This window comes from Coregonus lavaretus (genome assembly GCF_964263955.1).
Source record: "Coregonus lavaretus genome assembly, chromosome: 36".
NCBI classification, from domain to species: domain Eukaryota; kingdom Metazoa; phylum Chordata; class Actinopteri; order Salmoniformes; family Salmonidae; genus Coregonus; species Coregonus lavaretus.
The window spans coordinates 2,059,267-2,080,324 of record NC_140023.1 but is presented as its reverse complement, the minus strand read 5'-3'; the positions used below and the strand labels follow the sequence as shown (position 1 = coordinate 2,080,324).

The window sequence follows — 21,058 nt, the reverse complement described above, 5'->3', positions numbered from 1 at the left end:
TTTGTTTCAACGACACATTTAGCTTATTCTGGGTTTCTGATTGTTGATGTTAGGGTATGCCTTTACACTTTCCCTGGTGGAAACATGTTTCTCATGTAGGCTTACAAAATAAATTGGTTATGGACACAACAGCACTGGTGATTGCTGCCGCGAGCCCAGGTTCATGTCAGGGTACCACAGGTTTCCAATGTCCTGTTCTTAATAGAGTGGGTGTGATCATTCAATAGGATGGCACGGTAGGCTACACCACCCATTGCTCTGGGGTGAAATTTCCCCTATGAAGGCCTACAGATCTTGGATCAGTTTCCCTTCCCTGAATCCAAACCTTAACAATAAGTGGGGAAAATGCTAAACTGGCCCAAGATCAGCATCTAGGGTCAACTGCACCCTACTCCAGACCTCCCATTCGGAGGCGGAGCCCCGATGTCCCTTTACTTGAAGTTGAACACAGTTGAAGGCACTGCATCATTAGGCCAACCTCACAGGTCGAATTTTAAGGTCTTTGGAGTGGGAGTAGATCATCAGATGGACAAAGCTTTGTTGAAGAATGACGTCGAGGTGCCCCAGATGCACAAAAAATGTGTTTTTTGGTAAGGAATAATTTTTGTAAATGTATAGCCCGCGCCAATGAAAAATAATCTGAATATTAAAGATGATCAGAGAATTTGGATTGCATATTTTTAAGGGTGATGGTAATGATTTACGATAACTAAATGAAAATTAAATTAAAAATTGAAATGGTTATTGTAGGGAGAATTTGTGCAGATATGAATAGAATATAATTGAATCCAAACCCTGTATGTCTTGCAAATGCTTTTGTGAAGAGGAGAAAAATATGTGTTATGTAAACTGTTTGGCATTGGGGGGACACCGAGAGTGTTGGCGGGCTGCGGAGGCGTGAATGCCAAGTTGTACCGACTGATTACGTTGGATTCGTTGAGTTTTTCATCCAGAACCGTCAGAATAGGCTATACGTGAAGACTTTGTTATCATAAAATAGGACTCTTTTCACACGGTAAAGGTGACGTTTGGTGAAAATTGCGCATACATTCTTTACCAGATGTCTCTGGAATGTTGACTGATTATTGAAAGACATTCAACGAGGATGAGTTAACACTTGACATGTTCCTTTACTTTAAGGTAGCTTTACTTTAACGTAACCTATAGGCAAGGTTACACGGGTTATATCAGTTAAACCACTTGTTGAATCTTGATGATTAGGAAGGAGGCTATAGGCTGCAGCTCTTGGTTGTTTTCACTCTCGTCTCTTTCAGACATTTGTTTCAGGGCAAAATATAGCTATAACGCAAGGTTTTTAACTTGAAGTGAAAAACTGAGCTGAAATAACGTTACACTTTTGTCTATTGATTTATTGTCTGCAAATTGAACCCTTATTTATGCTGGAGCGTGGTGACCCGTTATAGGCAGAGGGAGAGGGGTCGAAATGTCCAATAACATTTCAGGGAGAGGGTAGAGTACAAAGTCTGTGTTGGTTATAGCCTACCCTGTGAAACAACATAAAGGAAACCCTTTGTATAATTTTCCAAAAAGGAGATATACAGTGCATTCGGAAAGTATTCAGACCCCTTGACTTTTTCCACATTTTGTTACATTACAGCCTTATTCTAAAATGGATTAAATTATTTTTTCCCTCTTCAATCTACACACAAGACCCCATAATGACAAAGCGAAAACAGGTTTTTAGAAATCTTTGCAAAAAAAACAAAAAACAAAAAACAGAAATACCTTGTTTACATAAGTATTCAGGCCCTTTGCTATTAGACTCGAAATTGAGCTCAGGTGCATCCTGTTTCCACTGAACATCCTTGAGATGTTTCTACAACTTGATTGGAGTCCACCTGTGGTAAATTCAATTGATTGGACATGATTTGGATAGGCACACACCTGTCTATATAAGGTCCCACAGTTGACAGTGCATGTCAGAGCAAAAACCAAGCCATGAGGTCGAAGGAATTGACCGTAGAGCTCAGAGACAGGGTTGTGTCAAGGCACAGATCTGCAGCATTGAAGATCCCCAAGAACAAAGTGGCCTCCATCATTCTTAAATGGAAGAAGTTTGGAACCACCAAGACTCTTCCTAGAGCTGGCCGCCTGGCCAAACTGAGCAATCGGGGAGAAGGGCCTTGGTCAAGGCGGTGACCAAGAACCCGATGGTCACTCTGACAGAGCTCTAGAGTTCCTCTGTGGAGATGGGAGAACCTTCCAGAAGGACAACCATCTCTGCAGCACTCCACCAATCAGGCCTTTATGGTAGAGTGGCCAGACAGAAGCCACTCCTCAGTAAAAGGCACATGACAGCTCGCTTGGAGTTTGCCAAAAGGCACCTAAAGACTCTCAGACCATGAGAAACAAGATTCTCTGGTCTGATGAAACCAAGATTGAACTCTTTGGCCTGAATGCCAAGCATCACGTCTGGAGGAAACCTGGCACCATCCCTACGGTGAAGAATGGTGGTGGCAGCATCATGCTGTGGGGATGTTTTTCAGCGGCAGGGACTGGGAGATGAACGGAGCAATGTGCAGAGAGATCCTTGATGAAAACCTGCTCCAGAGCGCTCAGGACCTCAGACTGGGGAGAAGGTTCACCTTCCAACAGGACAACGACCCTAAGAATACAGCCAAGACAATGCAGGAGTGGCTTCGAGACAAGTCTCTGAATGTCCTTGAGTGGCACAGCCAGAGCCGGGACTTGAAACCAATCGAACATCTCTGTAGAGACCTGAAAATAGCTGTGCAGCGACGCTCCCCATCTAACCTGACAGAGCTTGAGAGGATCTGCAGAGAAGAATGGGAGAAACTCCACAAATACAGGTGTGCCAAGCTTGTAGCGTCATATACCCAAGAAGACTCGAGGCTGTAATCGCTTCCAAAGGTGCTTCAACAAAGTACTGAGTAAAGGGTCTGAACACTTATGTATTTTTTTTTTTTTTTTTTATACATTTGCAAAAGTTTCTAAAAACCTGTTTTTGCTTTGTCATTATGGGGTATTGTGTGTAGATAGATGGGGGGGGGGGGGGGGGGGGGGGGCTGTAATGTAACAATGTGGAAAAAGTCAAGGGGTCTGAATACTTTCCGAATGCAATGTACACTGTAAAGGGGTTACCGTGATTTTGACAGTAGCTTACAGGCAGCTTGGTGGGAAGTAAAATTCTGTATTTAATATTACAGTACACCTACTGTAATATAAATACGGTATCAAAGCAAGTACTGTGTAAGGTACAATACTGTAATATTGACTGTATTATACTGTAAAAATGTAGACGGTACCATAATCGGAATAAATGTAAGTCGCTCTGGATAAGAGCGTCTGCTAAATTACTAAAATGTAAATGTAAATTAATTAATGAATAAATAAATGGATTAATTAATTAATGAGGGGAGGGGTTTGTATTTCACAGTATTTTAGTGTAATTATAGGGGATTAGTGCAGGCAGGTTGGCTGCTAGGTAAAGTGTTTACAAACATTAAAGCATATTTATGAATATGTTTTATATCTCTTGCACTTCTAGAGGCCTTAACAAAGGCTTCCAAACTGGCAGTGACTACATGGCAAAATGCTCAACCATTTAAGGTTTAAAGGTGCTACAGATACCATTTAGTAAAACAATTGCATTGCAATTTCTGAAAATGTCCATAATATATCTGCAGTAATAGTTGAATGATAGTGTTTCACAGTATTACTAACCTGCCAGTGTTGTGATTGGCTGTGATATTTGCCTATTGTTTTTTTCAAAATGGGAAAGCTGTTTTGACCTTGTGGCTGTGTTATCTAGTGGAAATCGGCTCAAGTGGCCATTGTAGAAATCGCTCTGTCATTTCCTGTTTACTAAAATTCTACACTGTTCGCTCAATTTCAGTTTGTGTGAGAAAACAAGCACTGAATAGTGTAGCGAATTATTGTACCATCTAAATTGCTGGGAAATATATTTTCAATAACAAAAAATATAGTTTTTACAGCTGTTTGAAGCTGGTGGAACAAAACCGAAAGTAAAAGTCTCAAGTGCTAGTCTCCGCCATGTTACGGGGAAATGGGATCCGGGGGAGATGGAGATTGGTTTTGAATGCAGCCTAGCTTCCACACGGGGGAGATTCTAGGTGTAGCATCTTTACTCCTATCTGTCCCCTATACATTTTAAATTGATGAGGCACTATAACCACATTGGAGTTATATTTGTACAGCATTCTCACTCAGGGGTGCAACAAAATATGTTAATTACTGGAAACAATAACTCCATTGTTTATATTTTGTTGTCATTTTCTCTCTCTTTCTGTCCTGCAGCTGAGAAAGTGAGCTCGCTGGGAAAGAACTGGCACCGGTTCTGCCTGAAATGCAAACGCTGTAACAAGACCCTGTCGGCTGGCAACCACGCTGAGGTAAAGGGAACCCTGTGGCCGTAATATCCTATCTACAGAGAGAGAAGGAAGGGAGAGCGAGAGAGAGAGTGTTAGGGAATGGGTGTGCTAACTTACCCCAGAAGGAAGGAAGGAAGGAAGGAAGGGAGGGAGGGAGAGAGGGAAGGAGAGAGAGAGGGAGAGAGAGAGAGAGAGAGAGAGAGAATGTGCTATCCTACACAAGAGCATGGGAGAGAGAGGGAAGGGGTTGCATGGGGACGGAGGGAGTAGGACAGGCCACTAACCCCCATACAATGTAAAGCTATTTGAGCATAAACTGTATCACAACTAAGGGGTGTTGTCAGTTAAGTGAGTTGCTTTTAGACCCATATATCAACTCAAAGTAAAAGTTGCTGTGGCGCATCTGCAGTAGAAGTCAGATAACAGTGGCTGTGAAATTCAGTGGCCTAGAAATTCCAATCATCTCAAGAATGACACTGATTAGTGGCTATGTCTTTGTGTGTCCCTTTGATTGTAGCTGGTCTGTGAACCAAAGCGTGGCTTTAGAATAATCTGACACTCATCCTTTGTCCACTCCGATCCCTCACCAGGCATCGTGACCCAGATTCTTTCTACTGTGTCTGCGTGGCACCATATTCCCTACACTGTAAAAAATTAAATCCTGTTGTTTTTTTACGATAACTTACAGTGAATATAGGGCACTACATAGGGCACTATATAGGGAATATGGTGACATTTAGAACGCAGCCTGTGTCATACCACCTTTCATTGTCCCGCTCAGAAGACTCAGAAGACTTAGGGAATTTTCTAGCTCACTGAGCTGAATCGTTCTAGTTCAGAATCTAGGACTTGTATATCTGACTGCACCCCCATCTCACAGACATGGGACCCACACACACACACACACACACACACACACACACACACACACACACAAACACAGTGTGTCCTCCCCTAAGCATGGCAGTTAGCCAGCCCAGTAGTGGAATGGAATGTTAGCTCAGGGGACGTCTCTAATTCGAGTGAATGTTTAATGGAACGGTCAAGAGGATTTGTCTCTTGTTTCACCAGGGTGCTTCTTCCTCAAGGCAAATATGACACTGAGGATGATGGATGGAAATAACGAAGGGTTGGGGAATGCAACTATTACGACTTCAGTAAGGGTCAGGGCCAGTATTCACAAAACGTCTTAGAGTAGGAGTGCTGATCTAGGATCAGGTCCCCCTGTCCATGTAATCTTCATTCATTATGATCTAAAAGGCAAAACCGAGGCTATATCAGCACTCCTAATTTGAGACTCTTTGTGAATATGAGCCCAGATGTTTGAAACGAAGTAATTCCATTAGTACCTAGAAAGTGTAGGGTTATGTTATTCCTAGTACAGTATTAACAGTGTAATCCTCTTGTATGATCCCCCAGGACCCCACGCTTCTGCCTAGTCATGCACAGTATATCCTGTAAAATGAAAGAAAGCAGCTATACTGTACAGTCATAGTAACCGTACCTGTTAAAGGATGCCTCATCCACACAGTCAGATAAGCAAATAAGCAAATCCCAGAAATAAACGTATCAGAAGTAGTCCCCTATCATTTACCATACCTGTCTACCTGATTCAAGATGTCCCCTATCATTTACCATACCTGTCTACCTGATTCAAGATGTCCCCTATCATTTACCATACCTGTCTACCTGATTCAAGATGTCCCCTATCATTTACCATACCTGTCTACCTGATTCAAGATGTCCCCTATCATTTACCATACCTGTCTACCTGATTCAAGATGTCCCCTATCATTTACCATACCTGTCTACCTGATTCAAGATGTCCCCTATCATTTACCATACCTGTCTTCCTGATTCAAGATGTCCCCTATCATTTACTATACCCGTCTACCTCCCGAGTGGCGCAGTGGTCTAAGGCACTGCATTGCAGTGCTAGCTGTGCCACTAGAGATCCTGGTTTGAATCCAGGCTCTGTCGTAGCCGGCCGCGACCGGGAGACCTATGGGGCGGCGCACAATTGGCCCAGGGTAGGGGAGGGAATGGCCGGCAGGGATGTAGCTCAGCTGATAGAGCATGGCGTTTGCAACGCCAGGGTTGTGGGTTAAATTCCCACGGGAGGCCAGTATAAAAATAATAATGTATGCACTCACTAACTGTAAGTCGCTCTGGATAAGAGCGTCTGCTGAATGACTAAAATGTAATGTAAATGTAAGTAGGATAACAGAGTTTAAAAAGGAGCGCAAAATGAAGGAAGCACAGGTGGGCCTGAACAATGAAGACTCAGCTTGGTGCATTGATCCCCAGTGAGGGTTTATTGTACTAAAACTAGTAAAATACAATAAATAAAACGATCAATAAACAATGGATAAAAACTAGGCAGTGTCAAGCTAGCGGGGGACCACATATCCCCCTGGCAGTGGCAGAAGGGGATCAGAACTATTCTAGCCAGTGTCTGGAAATGCTTTAACACATTCATCCAAATGTGCACTCTAAATTATATTTTTCACTTATCACAGACTCCTGATAACTGGGTTTGATATAATTATAGTTATATGCCCCCGTAGTCTGGTCAGGTATGGTTGGTCACCTGACTAGCGTTCACCAAGTCTCACAGGGCAGGATACATGTCAAAGGGCTATCATTGATTTGGAAGCCTGTTTGATACCCTAACCCAGGGGTAAGTCATTGTCCTGGCCCAAACACTGGAGTCTTTGAGTTGATTGATTCTAGGGCTTCTGAGGCCACATGTAGCTAGTGGCACCTTAATTGGGGAGGACGAGCTCATAGTAATGGCTGGAATGGAATAAATGGAATGGTATCAAACACATGAAACATATGGCTTTCATGTGTTTGATACCATTCCATTCACTCCATTTCAGCCAATATTATGAGCCTCCTCCCCTCAGCAGCCTCCTGGGACTGAGGCTACTCATTCAGGTCATCTCAGATCAGTAAGAGACAAAGTCAAGCCTTGTTTCAGTGTACACTAGTTTGGAGACTGTGGGGGAGTTGGTTCAGTGGGCCAGGGAAGAGACAGTTGGTTCAGTGGGCCAGGGAACAGACAGTTGGTTCAGTGGGCCAGGGAACAATAAAAAATTGTTTAAAACGTTCTGAAGGTCTCGTATGTCTTTCTGAGAAGCAGGCTTTTGTTAAAAACATCTTTCCATTTTTTTCATATAAAAAAAATACTTGTTGATATAGTCAGAGTTCAAAGGAAGCAGAATTCATGGCATGCCATGGTTGTATTATTTAGAGTCTAGTAGTCTTACCCTCCATGCTGTCTTTGTCCTTTCATCTTAAGACTAGCTGGATTTTAAAGCTGCAATATGTAACCTTTTGGGTGACCCGACCAAATTCACATAGAAATATGTGTTATAGATCTGTCATTCTCATTGAAAGCAAGTCTAAGAAGCGGTAGATCTGTTCTATGTGCAGGATTTCTATGCTTCCCGTCTTAAGTTTCATTTTTGCGTCTTTTACTTTCGGTTTTATACACCAGCTTCAAAACAGCTGAATATACAATATGTTTGGTTATGGAAAATATATTTCACAGCGGTTTAGATGGTACAATGATTATCTTCTACACGATACTTGCTTGTTTTGTCACGTAAACTTACATTCGATTTCTGCATAGTGCACCTATAAGGGTTACTTGTGGATGGAAGGGTTCATATGCTTAACCTTTGAGAGGTAATTGTTCTTACACAGGTCTTCTGTACAGTATGAGATATACATGGAATAATGTACAAACACTGCTAGTTCACTTTCACCAGCCCATGTACAGTCTACTTCAGGGGTGTCGGTCTTCAATGAGGTCCTCGCCGTCAAAACTTTTTCGATGCTCCCTAGCTGTCTAGCTTTCATTTTTGTGATTATTAGCGAGCTGGACACAGTCAAGAAAGTGTATGAATGTAGGTCCATTACCATTTCTGCACAGTTTCGATTTGGTTTTAGTCATTTTAAAGTATAAACAATTCTCCCCCTCTCTCTCTCAGGGGTCAAATACATTTTTTCATCAGGGAGGGACAGAGAGGGGAGAATGGCATTTGCATTCCTGAAAGGGAATCTCATTCAGGGAACTCTCAGTACTTCTGGCTTTTGAGATCATTGAAAATACAGACATGCCAAAAGAAATGGGTACCTGATCTTAGCATCTTTAAAGTTAAGTAGACGTTAAAAGACCTTGTCAGAGGCATATTCTTAGTTCCTGGACTGTAGCCTACAATGCTAACACATTTATCACACTGAAAAACGCCTTCTCCATGACATCACGCCCTCAGTGACAGTGTGACAATCAACAGCCAAAGTGTGACATCACACCAGACTGTCAGGTCTGTAACGAATGCTTGCGGTATCAAAGGTCGCGTCCCATTTGGGAAACACATTCACTCTCCAGAAAAAACATGATTTCAGATTATTAGACATGGGACGAGCTGAGTCACAGGCTGTCCTAGATGCAACGTTCCAGACCTCATTGTCCGTATATAGATAGACTGAAATAGGTACAGTGGCTTGCGAAAATATTCACCCCCCTTGGCATTTTTCCTATTTTGTTGCCTTACAACCTGGAATTAAAATTGATTTTTGGAGGGTTTGTATCATTTGATTTACACAACATGCCTTCCACTTTGAAGATGCAAAATATTTTTTATTGTGAAACAAACAAGAAATAAGACAAAAAAACTGAACTTTTCACCCCCCCCCAAAGTCAATACTTTGTAGAGCCACCTTTTGCAGCAATTACAGCTGCAAGTCTCTTGGGGTATGTCTCTATAAGCTTGGCACATCTAGCCACTGGGATTTTTGCCCATTCTTCAAGGCAAAACTGCTCCAGCTCCTTCAAGTTGGATGGGTTCCGCTGGTGTACAGCAATCTTTAAGTCATATCACAGATTCTCAATTTGAATTGAGGTCTGGGCTTTGACTAGGCCATTCCAAGACATTTCAATGTTTCCCCTTAAACAACTCGAGTGTTGCTTTAGCAGCATGCTTATGGTAATTGTCCTGCTGGAAGGTGAACCTCCGTCCCAGTCTCAAATCTCTGGAAGACTGAAACAGGTTTCCCTCAAGAAATACCCTGTATTTAGCACCATCCATCATTCCTTCAATTCTGACCAGTTTCCCAGTCCCTGCCGATGAAAAACATCCCCAGGGACAGTGTTCTCGGGGTGATGAGAGGTGTTGGGTTTGCACCAGACATAGCGTTTTCCTTGATGGCCAAAAAGCTCAATTTCAATCCAGCTCTGTGGAGTGTACGGCTTAAAGTGGTCCTATGAACAGATACTCCAATCTCCGCTGTGGAGCTTTGCAGCTCCTCCAGGGTTATCTTTGGTCTCTTTGTTGCCTCTCCGATTAATACCCTCCTTGCCTGGTCCGTGAGTTTTGGTGGGCGGTCCTCTCTTGGCAGGTTTGTTGTGGTGCCATATTCTTTCCATTTTTTAATAATGGATTTAATGGTGCTCCGAGGGATGTTCATAGTGTCGGATATTTTTTTATAACCCAAACCTGATCTGTACATCTCCACAACAAAGGTGCCCCTTGCTTAGTGGTGTTGCAGACTCTGGGGCCTTTCAGAACAGGTGGATACATACTGAGATCATGTGACAGATCATGTGACACATAGATTGCACACAGCTGGACTTTATTTAACTAATTATGTGACTTCTGAAGGTAATTGGTTGCACCAGATCTTATTTAGGGGCTTCATAGCGAAGGGGGTGAATACAAATGCACGCACCACTTTTCCGTTATTTATTTAAATTTCACTTAACCAATTTTGACTATTTTGTGTATGTCCATTACATGAAATCCAAATAAAAATCAATTTAAACTACAGGTTGTAATGTAACAAAATAGGAAAAACACCAAGGGGGATGAATACTTTTGCAAGACACTGTATACACGAAGTGATGATTTAACTTTGAAGTTAACAGTGTGTATATGCGACACATGCAGTGATTCACTATCAAAATCATGTGCGTATTTTGGAATACTATAGCTTTTTTTTTGCTTTCTAAATGTTACCCTATGGTCAGTTTTTGCTGTATTAATGGTGCAAGCATGACGCTAATGAATCTACGCTCGGGAAACTATGGTACAGTGAGGCCTTATCATTACAAAAATGATTATGAAAAATAAATGTACAAAATATTTGTTTTGTTTTTTGTCGCATGGTGCTCACAAATTAAAACACCAGGTCGCACAGTTTAGAGCCCTGTGTCCACGTCAATGCAATTGACCCGCAAACAATTCCACTGTAAATGTCATTTATGAATATGTACCTACACGGTGTTACCACTGTTTCTGACAATGTAATAACCTTATATGTTATACTGGGATGATCTAAAGCTTTTTACGCAGTGAACAACTTTGGCACCAAAGAGTATTTAATTAGAGAGTGACTTCAGTGTTTTTGGAGAATATAATAATATGCCATTTAGCAGACGCTTTTATCCAAAGTGACTTACAGACATGTGTGCATCAATTTTTTTGTGTATGGGTGGTCCCGGGGATCAAACCCACTACCTTGGCGTTACAAGTGCCGTGCTTTTCCAGCTGAGCTACAGAGAATCTTATTTGGAGCTTGGGTTTTTCTTACTTTGTTGTTCTTGAAGCGTAAGGGAGTTTATAGAGTAATTAAATACTATTCTGCTTGAGGACACACATACACATATCACACACACACAAGAGCCTGCTGAGGTCACAGCATCCTAAATCTCTCCTATCCTCCTATCAGACGGGTGTTAGTTGTCTAAATATTGTTTTATGGGCCAGTTCATGCCCCGAAATGCGAGGGAGCTAGCTAGAGCATATGGAAGCAGTTTGCTCAAATGAAAGTCTAAATTGGGGAGGTGTTTGACAGGAATTTGGGTTGGAAGGATCTCTCTGCTCTGCTCGGCCCAATCCATTTTAGGACTGACAGAGAGAGCTCCTCCATAATTAACTTGAAGGGGTCAGGAGGAGAAGGCATTTGTATACATTTGAAAGACAAAGGCTGCCCTATGGCCCAGGTCAAAAGCAGTGCGCTATTTATTTATTTTATTTTTATTTAACTAGGCAAGTCAGTTAAATAAAGTTCTTATTTACAATGACGGCCTACACCGGCCAAACCCGGACGACGCTGGGCCAATTGTGCGCCACCCAACGGGACTCCCAATCACGGCCGGTTGTGATACAGCCTGGAATCGAACCAGGGGGTCTGTAGTGACGCCTTAAGCACTGAGATGCAGTGCCTTAGACCGCTGCGCCACTCGGGAGCCTATAAATGTAATAGGGTGCGATTTGTGATGATGCCAGTGACCGGTCAGCGGTCACATTCCTGAAATATAACCGCTGTCTGATTGGTTTAAACCCAATGCTTTATACTGACGCTGACTGACTGTAAAGTTCAATTTCAGTGAATTCTGAACTATTTCAGTAGTTTCAGCTTCAGTAAACAGTTTATTTTTGTTTTTATTAATTAATCATATTCAGCTATTACTTATGATAATATATTATGTGTTAATATTAGACATTCTCTGTCTTTCAGCATGATGGACTGCCCTACTGTCACAAACCATGCTACGGAACTCTCTTTGGACCCAAAGGTAAGAGATTACTGTTAAAAAAGCCTCATCACAAATACAGTACCAGTCAAAAGTTTGGACACACCTACTCATTCAAGCGTTTTTCTTTATTTTTACTATTTTCTACATTGTAGAATAATAGTGACGACATCAAAACTATGAAATAACACATCTGGAATCATGTAGTAACCAAAAAAGTGTTAAACAAATCAAAATATATTTTAGATTCTTCAAAGTAGCCACCCTTTGCCTTGATGACAGCTTTGCACACTCTTGGCATTCTTTCAACCAGCTTCACCTGGAATGCTTTTCCAACAGTCTTGAAGGAGTTCCCACATATGCTGAGCACTTGTTGGCTGCTTTTCCTTCATTCTGCGGTCCAACTCATCCCAAACCATCTCAATTGGGTTGAGGTCAGGTGATTGTGGAGGCCAGGTCATCTGATGCAGCACTCCATCACTCTCCTTCTTGGTCAAATAGCCCTTACACAGCCTGGAGGTATGTTTTGGGTCATTGAAAAACAAATGATAGTCCCACTAAGCGCAAACCAGATGGGATGGCGTATCGCTGCAGAATGCTGTGGTAGCCATGCTGGTTAAGTGTTCCTTGAATTCTAAATAAATCACTGACAGTGTCACCAGCAAAGGACCATCACACCTCCTCCATGCTTCACGGTGGGAACCACACATGCAGAGATCATCCGTTCACCTACTCTGCATCTCACAAAGACACGGCGGTTGGAACCAAAGACCTCATCAGACCAAAGGACAGATTTCCACCAGTGTAATGTCCATTGCTCGTGTTTCTTGACCCAAGCAAGTCTCTTCTTTTTATTGGTGTCTTTTAGTAGTGGTTTCTTTGCAGCAATTCGACCATGAAGGCCTGATTCACGCAGTCTCCTTTGAACAGTTGATGTTGAGATGTGTCTGTTACTTGAACTCTGTGAAGCATTTATTTGGGCTGCAATCTGATGTGCTGTCATGATCGTCAGGGAGAGACCAATGCGCAGCGTGATGAATGAACATGTTTACTTTATTAAATTAAAGCACGAACAAAACAACAAACGACTCGTAACGTCCACGGTGACAATGACCGAACACGGAACAAAAACCCACAAACACAAAGGGAAAACATACAGTTTAAATATGGCTCCCAATCAGAGACAACCAGCCAACAGCTGACACTCGTTGCCTCTGATTGGGAGTCACTCAGGCAAAACATAGAAATCAACAAACTAGAACCCCCAACATAGAAATAAACCACATAGAATGAACACACCCTGGCTCAACATATGGAGTCCCAGAACCAAGGTGTGACATGTGCAGTTAACTCTAATGAACTTATCCTCTACAGCAGAGGTAACTTGGGGTCTTCCTTTCCTGTGGCGGTCCTCATGAGAGCCAGTTTCATCATAGCGCTTGATGGGTTTTTTTTTCCGGATTGACTGACCTTCATGTCTTAAAGTAATGATGGACTGTCGTTTGTCTTTGCTTAATTGAGCTGTTCTTGCCATAATATGGACTTGGTCTTTTACCAAATAGGGCTATATTCTGAATGCCAATCCTACCTTGTCACAACACAACTGATTGGCTCAAACGCATTAAGAAGGAAAGAAATTCCACAAATTAACTTTTAACAAGGCACACCTGTTAATTTAAATGCATTCCAGGTGACTACCTCATGAAGCTGGTTGAGAGAATGCCAAAAGTGTGCAAAGCTGTTATCAAGGCAAAGGGTGGCTACTTTTTAGAATCTTGTTTAACACTTTTTTGGTTACTACATGATTCCATATGTGTTAATTCATAGTTTTGATGTCTTCACTATTATTCTACAATGTAGAAAATAGTCAAAATAAAGAAAAACCCTGGAATAAGTAGGTGTGTCCAAACTTTTGACTGGTAGTGTATATGATGAGGAAGAATGGCTATAGTGTGCCATATAGGATGCGGTAAACTTTATTGTCCCAGAAGGGGAAATTGTCTTGGATACTCAGTGCTGCTTATAAAAAATTGTTTACACTATACCCAGTACACACTACTCACGCACACACTACATACAGTAGCACAAATGCACTTCTTTCCCAACTCACACAAACAGCCATAAAAGTAGTTGATTGAATAAGTAAACAATGTTAAAAACATTATACCATTTAATCACACAGATACTATACGGTCATACAAGGCATTTCCCATGCAGCAAAGTGCATGACCTCCTCAGGGGCCCAGATGGATATTTATAGATCCAAAATGACCTCCTGCCTTGGTGCAATGCTGCCTGGCCAGAGCCTATTCAATCGCTACTCCTAACCAGGTGGACCTCATTTCTTAAAGTTGCTTAAATTTCAAAGTTGATTAAGAAGTTGGCCTTGTTTCAAAGTTAATGAAATCTTTGACAAAAATTTGGACCACCCCAAAATCCTATGATTTGTGTGTGCCATTAAAAAAGTTGATTCATAATTTTGGTGTACACATCACACCGCACCACATTACATCACGTAGGTCTACGCAATGGAAGAAATACATACAACTTTGGGTTTATGAATGCATGAATGAACTCTGATGTAATCTTAGGTGCTTCCCTTTTAAAAGTAAAAAGAACCACAAAAGGGGATTTTATAAGCTCATTATAACATTTTTGTCTGACTACAGCGGGGGTGTACTTAGAAATATAGGTATTATTCTGGGTAATTATGACATGGCGCGCATCTCTATTGGCACCCTATTCCCTGTATAGTGCACTACTTTTGCCCAAAGCCCTATGGGCCCTGGTCAAATGTAGTGCACTATAAAGGGAATAGGGTGCAGTTCGGACAGGAGACAGACATGATTTCACTACTAAGACTTTAATTGGATTATTCCCCAATGTGATGCTTTAATCGTTTAGTAGTGTATGAACCCAAGAGCTTATTGAAGAACTGAAAGAAAGATAGATATCCACACACTGTTGAAAGCTACCACAGTTTATTGAGTGCAATGTTTCGAAACCAAAGGTCTTAGTCACTCTATTGAAAAAATGACTACAGAGGCAACCACCAACCTAATATTACCATGCCTGCATATCACATGATTGTTGTGGGGTTGCCACAGAACCTGGAGGAGAAAGTTAGGCGGCAACATCTAATTTCCAATACATAGGGGAGGCCAATACATAGGGGAGGGTAATTAGACTGGGGAAGCTAAATGTAAAGTGGGTTACATATCTTACAAACTTCCACTCATATCTAAGAAAATGATTTTGAGTAGCTTCATAGATTATCCATAAAGAATGAGATCATCCTACATTACAGTTGAGTTGACCCAATCCATACATACAGAAACAAGGAATTTGTCTGGAATGTGTGTGCCTCTGGTGGTTTGGGTAGGATGGGGTCGTGGTTTGGTTCTGGATGTTTAAATAAAGGAACCTCAAACCCAACTGAAAAACAACAGGCATTTCCCCTTGGCCTCTTCCTCCTCTGTTTTCTGTTTATCATCCAAGATGGAAGTTATGTAGTAGGACCTCTACTGGGGCTTAAAAAGTTTCATTTTTTAAAATAAAACACTGGCAACCAAATTCCTCTCCTCTCCTCTCCTCTCCTCTCCTCTCCTCTCCTCTCCTCTCCTCTCCTCTCCTCTCCTCTCCTCTCCTCTCCTCTCCTCTCCTCTCCTCTCCTCTCCTCTCCTCTCCTCTCCTCTCCTCTCCTCTCCTCTCCTCTCCTCTCCTCTCCTCTCCTCTCCTCTCCTCCAGGTGTGAACATCGGAGGGGCAGGCTCCTACATCTACGACACTCCTCAACCCACCTTCGACTGCCCCTCAGAGGGATCCCCCACCACACCATGGACCACCATGCAGGTCACCTGGAACCAGCCCAAAGGCAAGGGACGGTAGCCTGATCCCAGATCTGTTTGTCATGCTAAACAATGACCATAGCAGTTGAGCAAGACAGCACAAATCGATTTGGGACCAGGCTAAAGCGACGGAGGGGGAGTAGTGGTATTATTAATTAAGGGAGCTTAGAGTAGCATATTGTCTTGAGGAAAAACAAATACCCTCCTTAGCTCTCACAACCTCACACACACGTGCACACACACATACACACACATTCATACAAACACACACACACACACAGGAACCAGTCCTTTTAATCAGGGCTGCTCAAATAAACTGGCCTTGCCAAGTACTCCAAGTGCTTCTACATCTGCATTGCTTGCAGTTTGGGGTTTTAGGCTGGGTTTCTGTATAGCACTTTGTGACATCTGCTGATGTAAAAAGGGCTTTATAAATAAAATGTGATTGATTGATTGAAGTTTGACCATTAAGGGTTAAATATAGCAACATAAATGGAGTAGAGAGAGGGTTACTCACCACCAAACAGTTGTAATGACTGTCTTGTTTCACACACAAACACACACTTGCACGCACACACACACACACACAACTGCAAACACACACACACTTGTAATGACCCTCTCTCTCTTCGTCACTTGGGGAGGAATGAGGAATTTTCATTGGCCAGCATTGATTGGCTCACTTCCTGAAATATTTTCCCTTAATGAGGCTTTTCCGAGAGACGGGCCAATTTTGTTAGTGACACTGCACATGTGACAAGGGACGCAATGTTCCATGTAACATTGACACATTACTTTGAGTTATATAAAAGGCTGACTTGTATTTAAGGTACGTTTATAAAATATAAACCCTCTAAATCATGACCATTGATGAACTTTGAAGTGATTTGCAGCACAAGAGATGTCTAACTCTATGCCTTTAAACAACCATCTCTGATTACAAGATTGACCAACAAATCTTTTTAAAAGATATTCTCCACCTTTTGTTGGGTTTAGCATTTCCTTTGGAGATTCACATTATTTTGAAAGAAGGGGTGGGGGAGTTGCCGATTGCTCGATGTCATGATTATAATGATTTATAATCTGTTGAAGCTTTGCCTTTTGATAAAAAACATACACTACCAGTCAAAGGTTTGGACACACCTACTCATTCAAGGGTTTTTCTTTATTTTTACTATTTTCTACATTGTAGAATAATAGTGAAGACATCAAAACAATGAAATAACACATATGGAATCATGTAGTAACCAAAAAAAGTGTTAAACAAATAGCCAGCCTTTGCTTTGATGACAGCTTTGCTTCATGAGGTGGTCACCTGGAATGCATTTCAGTTAACAGATATGCCTTATTAAAAGTTCATTTGTGGAATTTCTTTCCGTCTTAATGCATTTGAGCCAATCAGTTGTGTTGTGACAAGATAGGGGGGTATACAGAAGATAGCCCTATTTGGTAGAAGACCAAGTCCATATTATGGCAAGAACAGCTCAAATAAGCAAAGAGAAACGACAGTCCATCATTACTTTAAGACATGAAGGTCAGTCAATACGGAAAATGTCAAGAACTTTGATGAAACTAGCCACCAGAGTTACCTCTGCTGCAGAGGATAAGTTCATTAGAGTTACCTGCCTCAGAAATTGCACCCCAAATAAATGCTTCACAGAGTTCAAGTTACAGACACATCTCAACATCAACTGTTCAGAGGGATCAGGCCTTCATGGTCGAATTGCTGCAAAGAAACCACTACTAATGGACACCAATAAGAAGAAGAGACCTGCTTGGGCCAAGAAACATGAGCAATGGACATTAGACCAGTGGAAATGTGTCCTTTGGTCTGGAGTCCAAATTTGAGATTTTTGGTTCCAACCGCCATGTCTTTGTGAGACGCGGTGTGGGTGAACGGATGATCTCTGCATGTGTAGTTCCCACCGTAAAGCATGGAGGAGGTGTTATGGTGTGGGGGTGCTTTGCTGGTGACACTGTCTGTGATTTATTTAGAATTCAAGGCGCACTATCACAGCATTCTGCAGCGATACGCCATCCCATCTGGTTTGGGCTTAGTGGGGCTATCATTTGTTTTTCAACAGGACAATGACCTAACACACTTCCACACTGTGTAAGGGCTATTTTACCAAGAAGGAGAGTGATGGAGTGCTGCATCAGATGACCTGGCCTCCACAAACCCCTGACCTCAACCCAATTGAGATGGTTTGGGATGAGTCGGACGGCAGAGTGAAGGAAAAGCAGCCAACAAGTGCTCAGCATATGTGGGAACTCCTTCAAGACTGTTGGAAAAGCATTCCAGGTGAAGCTGGTTGAGAGAATGCCGAGAGTGTGCAAAGCTGTCATCAAGGCAAACGGTGGCTATTTAAAGAATCTTAAATATAAAATATATTTTGATTTGTTTAACACTTGTTTTGGTTACAACATGATTCCATATGTGTTATTTAATAGTTTTGATGTCTTCACTATTATTCTACAATGTAAAAAATAAAGAAAAACCCTTGAATGTGTAGGTGTTCTAAAACTTTTGACTGGTACTGTACATCCAACCTTTTTGCTATGTATCACATGACGTTACTATTCAAACTGCAAACTGTGGGTTTATGTGTGGTTAACGTGAATAGATAAATTGTGTATATTGAATAAATCTGTAAAGTAGCAGATTACATTTATTTTACAGTAGCAGCTGGATTTGGTCACTAGTATGTTGAGTTTGTGTCTGTTGCAGTGGTTTGTCCTTATATTTGCTGTCTGGTTGGAGGAATACAATCTGCAAGTTTCTGTGGGGTTAACATATGAGTTTATGTGGGGTGAATTTATGAATAACCTCCAGTCACTGTTGTTTTCCCAGTTCTTCCCCCTCAGACCAGGACATTTGCTGGAGAGACCTCACTCTGTCCTGGCTGCGGAAAAGTGGTCTATTTTGGTATGTTTTGGTCAGACTGTTTATGTTTGATTTATGATATGCATTTTTTAAAATAGTTATTATTTTCAACATTTGCTTTCTTATGTTTATTTTCTATGTTGTCTACTACAATGGACTTGTACTGATAGGTCGTTCTCTTAGCAGACCGTTATATTTTCAAAGCGACATACAGTACAGTGAGTGCATACATTTTTGGTATGTGATTCCCTGTGGGAATTGAACCCACGACCTTAGTGTTGCAATCGCCATGTTTTTACCAACTGAGTTCACAGAACCATGTGCACTGGTTATTAATTATCCTGACATGCCAGCTGAATGAGGTGGTCGTAGCGACGTGTTTATCTGTGTGTCTCTGCAGCAGAGAAGGTGATGTCCCTGGGTAGGAACTGGCACAGACCCTGCCTGCGCTGTGAGAGGTGTAAGAAGACACTGACCTCTGGTGGACATGCTGAGGTATTACATCCACATTATTACTGTAGATCAGTGGTTCCCAAACTGTTGGGTGAGCCCATGTCAGCTAACGTTCTTTTAGCTAGGTTTTCTTTGCCCATTGATTTTGTTGTAATTTTTGAGTCACTCAGATATCACATAAACACACATAAGACATGGCAAAATGTGTAGAATTGCAAGAAATTAGCTTTAAAACGCAGGTTGACGTTTATTGTCATGAATCTTGCCCTGGAGCCAGACCTGAGTGATTTCTGCTAGATGGGCCAGCTGCAAAGTCAAAATTGGCTTAATTTAAGGTTAGGGTTAGGCATTAGGGTTAGCAGTGTGGATAAGTTTAGGGTTAAAGGAATACTTCTAGATTTTGGCAATGAGGCCCTTTATCTACTTCCCCAGAGTCAGATGAACTTGTGGATATCATTTTTATGTCTCTGTGTCCAGTTTGAAGGAAGTAAGAGGTAGTTTTGTGAGCCAACGCTAACTAGCGTAGCGCAATGACTGGAAGTCTATGGGTATCTACATATACCCATAGACTTCCAGTCATTGCGCTAACGCTAGTTAGCAATTGCGCTAGCGCTAGTTAGCAACTTCCTTCAAACCGCACGCAGAGACATAAAAATGGTATTCACAAGTTCATCTGACTCTGGGGAAGTAGTTAAAGGGCCTCATTGCCAAAATCTCGAAGTATCCCTTTAAGGTTAGGATTAGGATTCAAATCAGATGTTATGGCTTTGTGGCTGTGCCAGCTAGTGACCACTGCAGAGCTGTGGGAAGGGCGGCCTGAGTGAAAAAGTTTGGGAACCTGTAGATGATAGAAGCCAAGGGTGCTTTTAAGACCCGCATCAGTATTTTTGTAATGAAATGTGCAAGTAAGGTGATTTGATTAATTTTATTATTAACGTCTCTTGCATCTTCAGGATGCAAAGCCAACATGGATTTATAACACAATCTGAAGATGCATTGATGTTGGTAAATTAAATCAGACTGAATCAAACCAATATACGTGTATTCATCCCCTCAGGGAGGGGCAATTAAGAAGAGCTAAATGCCCCTTCATGTATGTCTTATTCTGACAACTGTAGTCTAGGGTCATGATAAAGCCTCATGATAAAGAATGGGTTTTAGAATAATAATACCTCAATCAGATTAAAAACTAAAACATGACATTGCTGATGTTTCCCTTGCTGCAGCATGAAGGGATACCTTACTGCCACGTCCCTTGCTACGGCATCCTATATGGACCAAAAGGAGTGAACATCGGCAACTGAGTGACTGAAGTGATTCATTGACTGAATTGACAGGTATTGCGATGGAACCGACCACGCGCTCGCAGATCAACATGAGGTCATGTTTCTTTATTTGTTTTCATGGTCACAGAAATTATATCACACGGACTGGATATTTACAAAAAACGGACTGCATTTTATTCTAATGTATTAACGTAGTAATGATTAAGAATATTGAAATCACTTTTACAACCTACTTAGCACACTGATTCATAAAATATGTATTTAACAATAGGCTCATATTCAATATTAAGGATTGATTGCATACATTTGCCAATGGTAATGGTGAGGAATAATGCATAAAGAGTTATGATACATTATCAAAGATAATATCTTGTTCCTCGTTTATATGAAACAGAAAGGGAGTCTTTTCTAAATAAGATAATGTAATATTGGAATTAAGTGTAAATTATAATTTGTATATGACGAATACAATTCTAATTATTCTTCACACTTCAGGCTTTCTCTTTCTCTTGTATCTTTTGTTCTCATGTATCTCGTTTCTCTTGTTTTATAAGATCAGTGCTAGGTTTTAATGTTGTTTTTGATGTGTAGCAAACACACTGAGTGTACAAAACATTAAAGAACACCTTCCTAATATTAAGTTGCACCCCTCCCTTTTGCCCTCAGAAC

The 21,058-nt window shown here is 41.5% G+C and overlaps 1 protein-coding gene across 1 annotated transcript; it reads left to right on the top strand.

The window, feature by feature from the left end:
- The first annotated feature begins 461 nt into the window (after positions 1 to 461).
- LOC311111044 (cysteine-rich protein 3-like) lies at positions 462 to 20,755 on the top strand. The gene is made up of 7 exons (XM_084153739.1): positions 462 to 590; positions 4,300 to 4,394; positions 11,904 to 11,961; positions 15,667 to 15,792; positions 18,618 to 18,692; positions 19,051 to 19,145; positions 20,330 to 20,755. The coding sequence occupies exons 1-7, from the start codon at positions 548 to 550 to the stop codon at positions 20,405 to 20,407; spliced, it is 570 nt and encodes a 189-aa protein (XP_084009865.1). The 5' UTR covers positions 462 to 547; the 3' UTR covers positions 20,408 to 20,755.
- Positions 20,756 to 21,058: the final 303 nt, after the last annotated feature.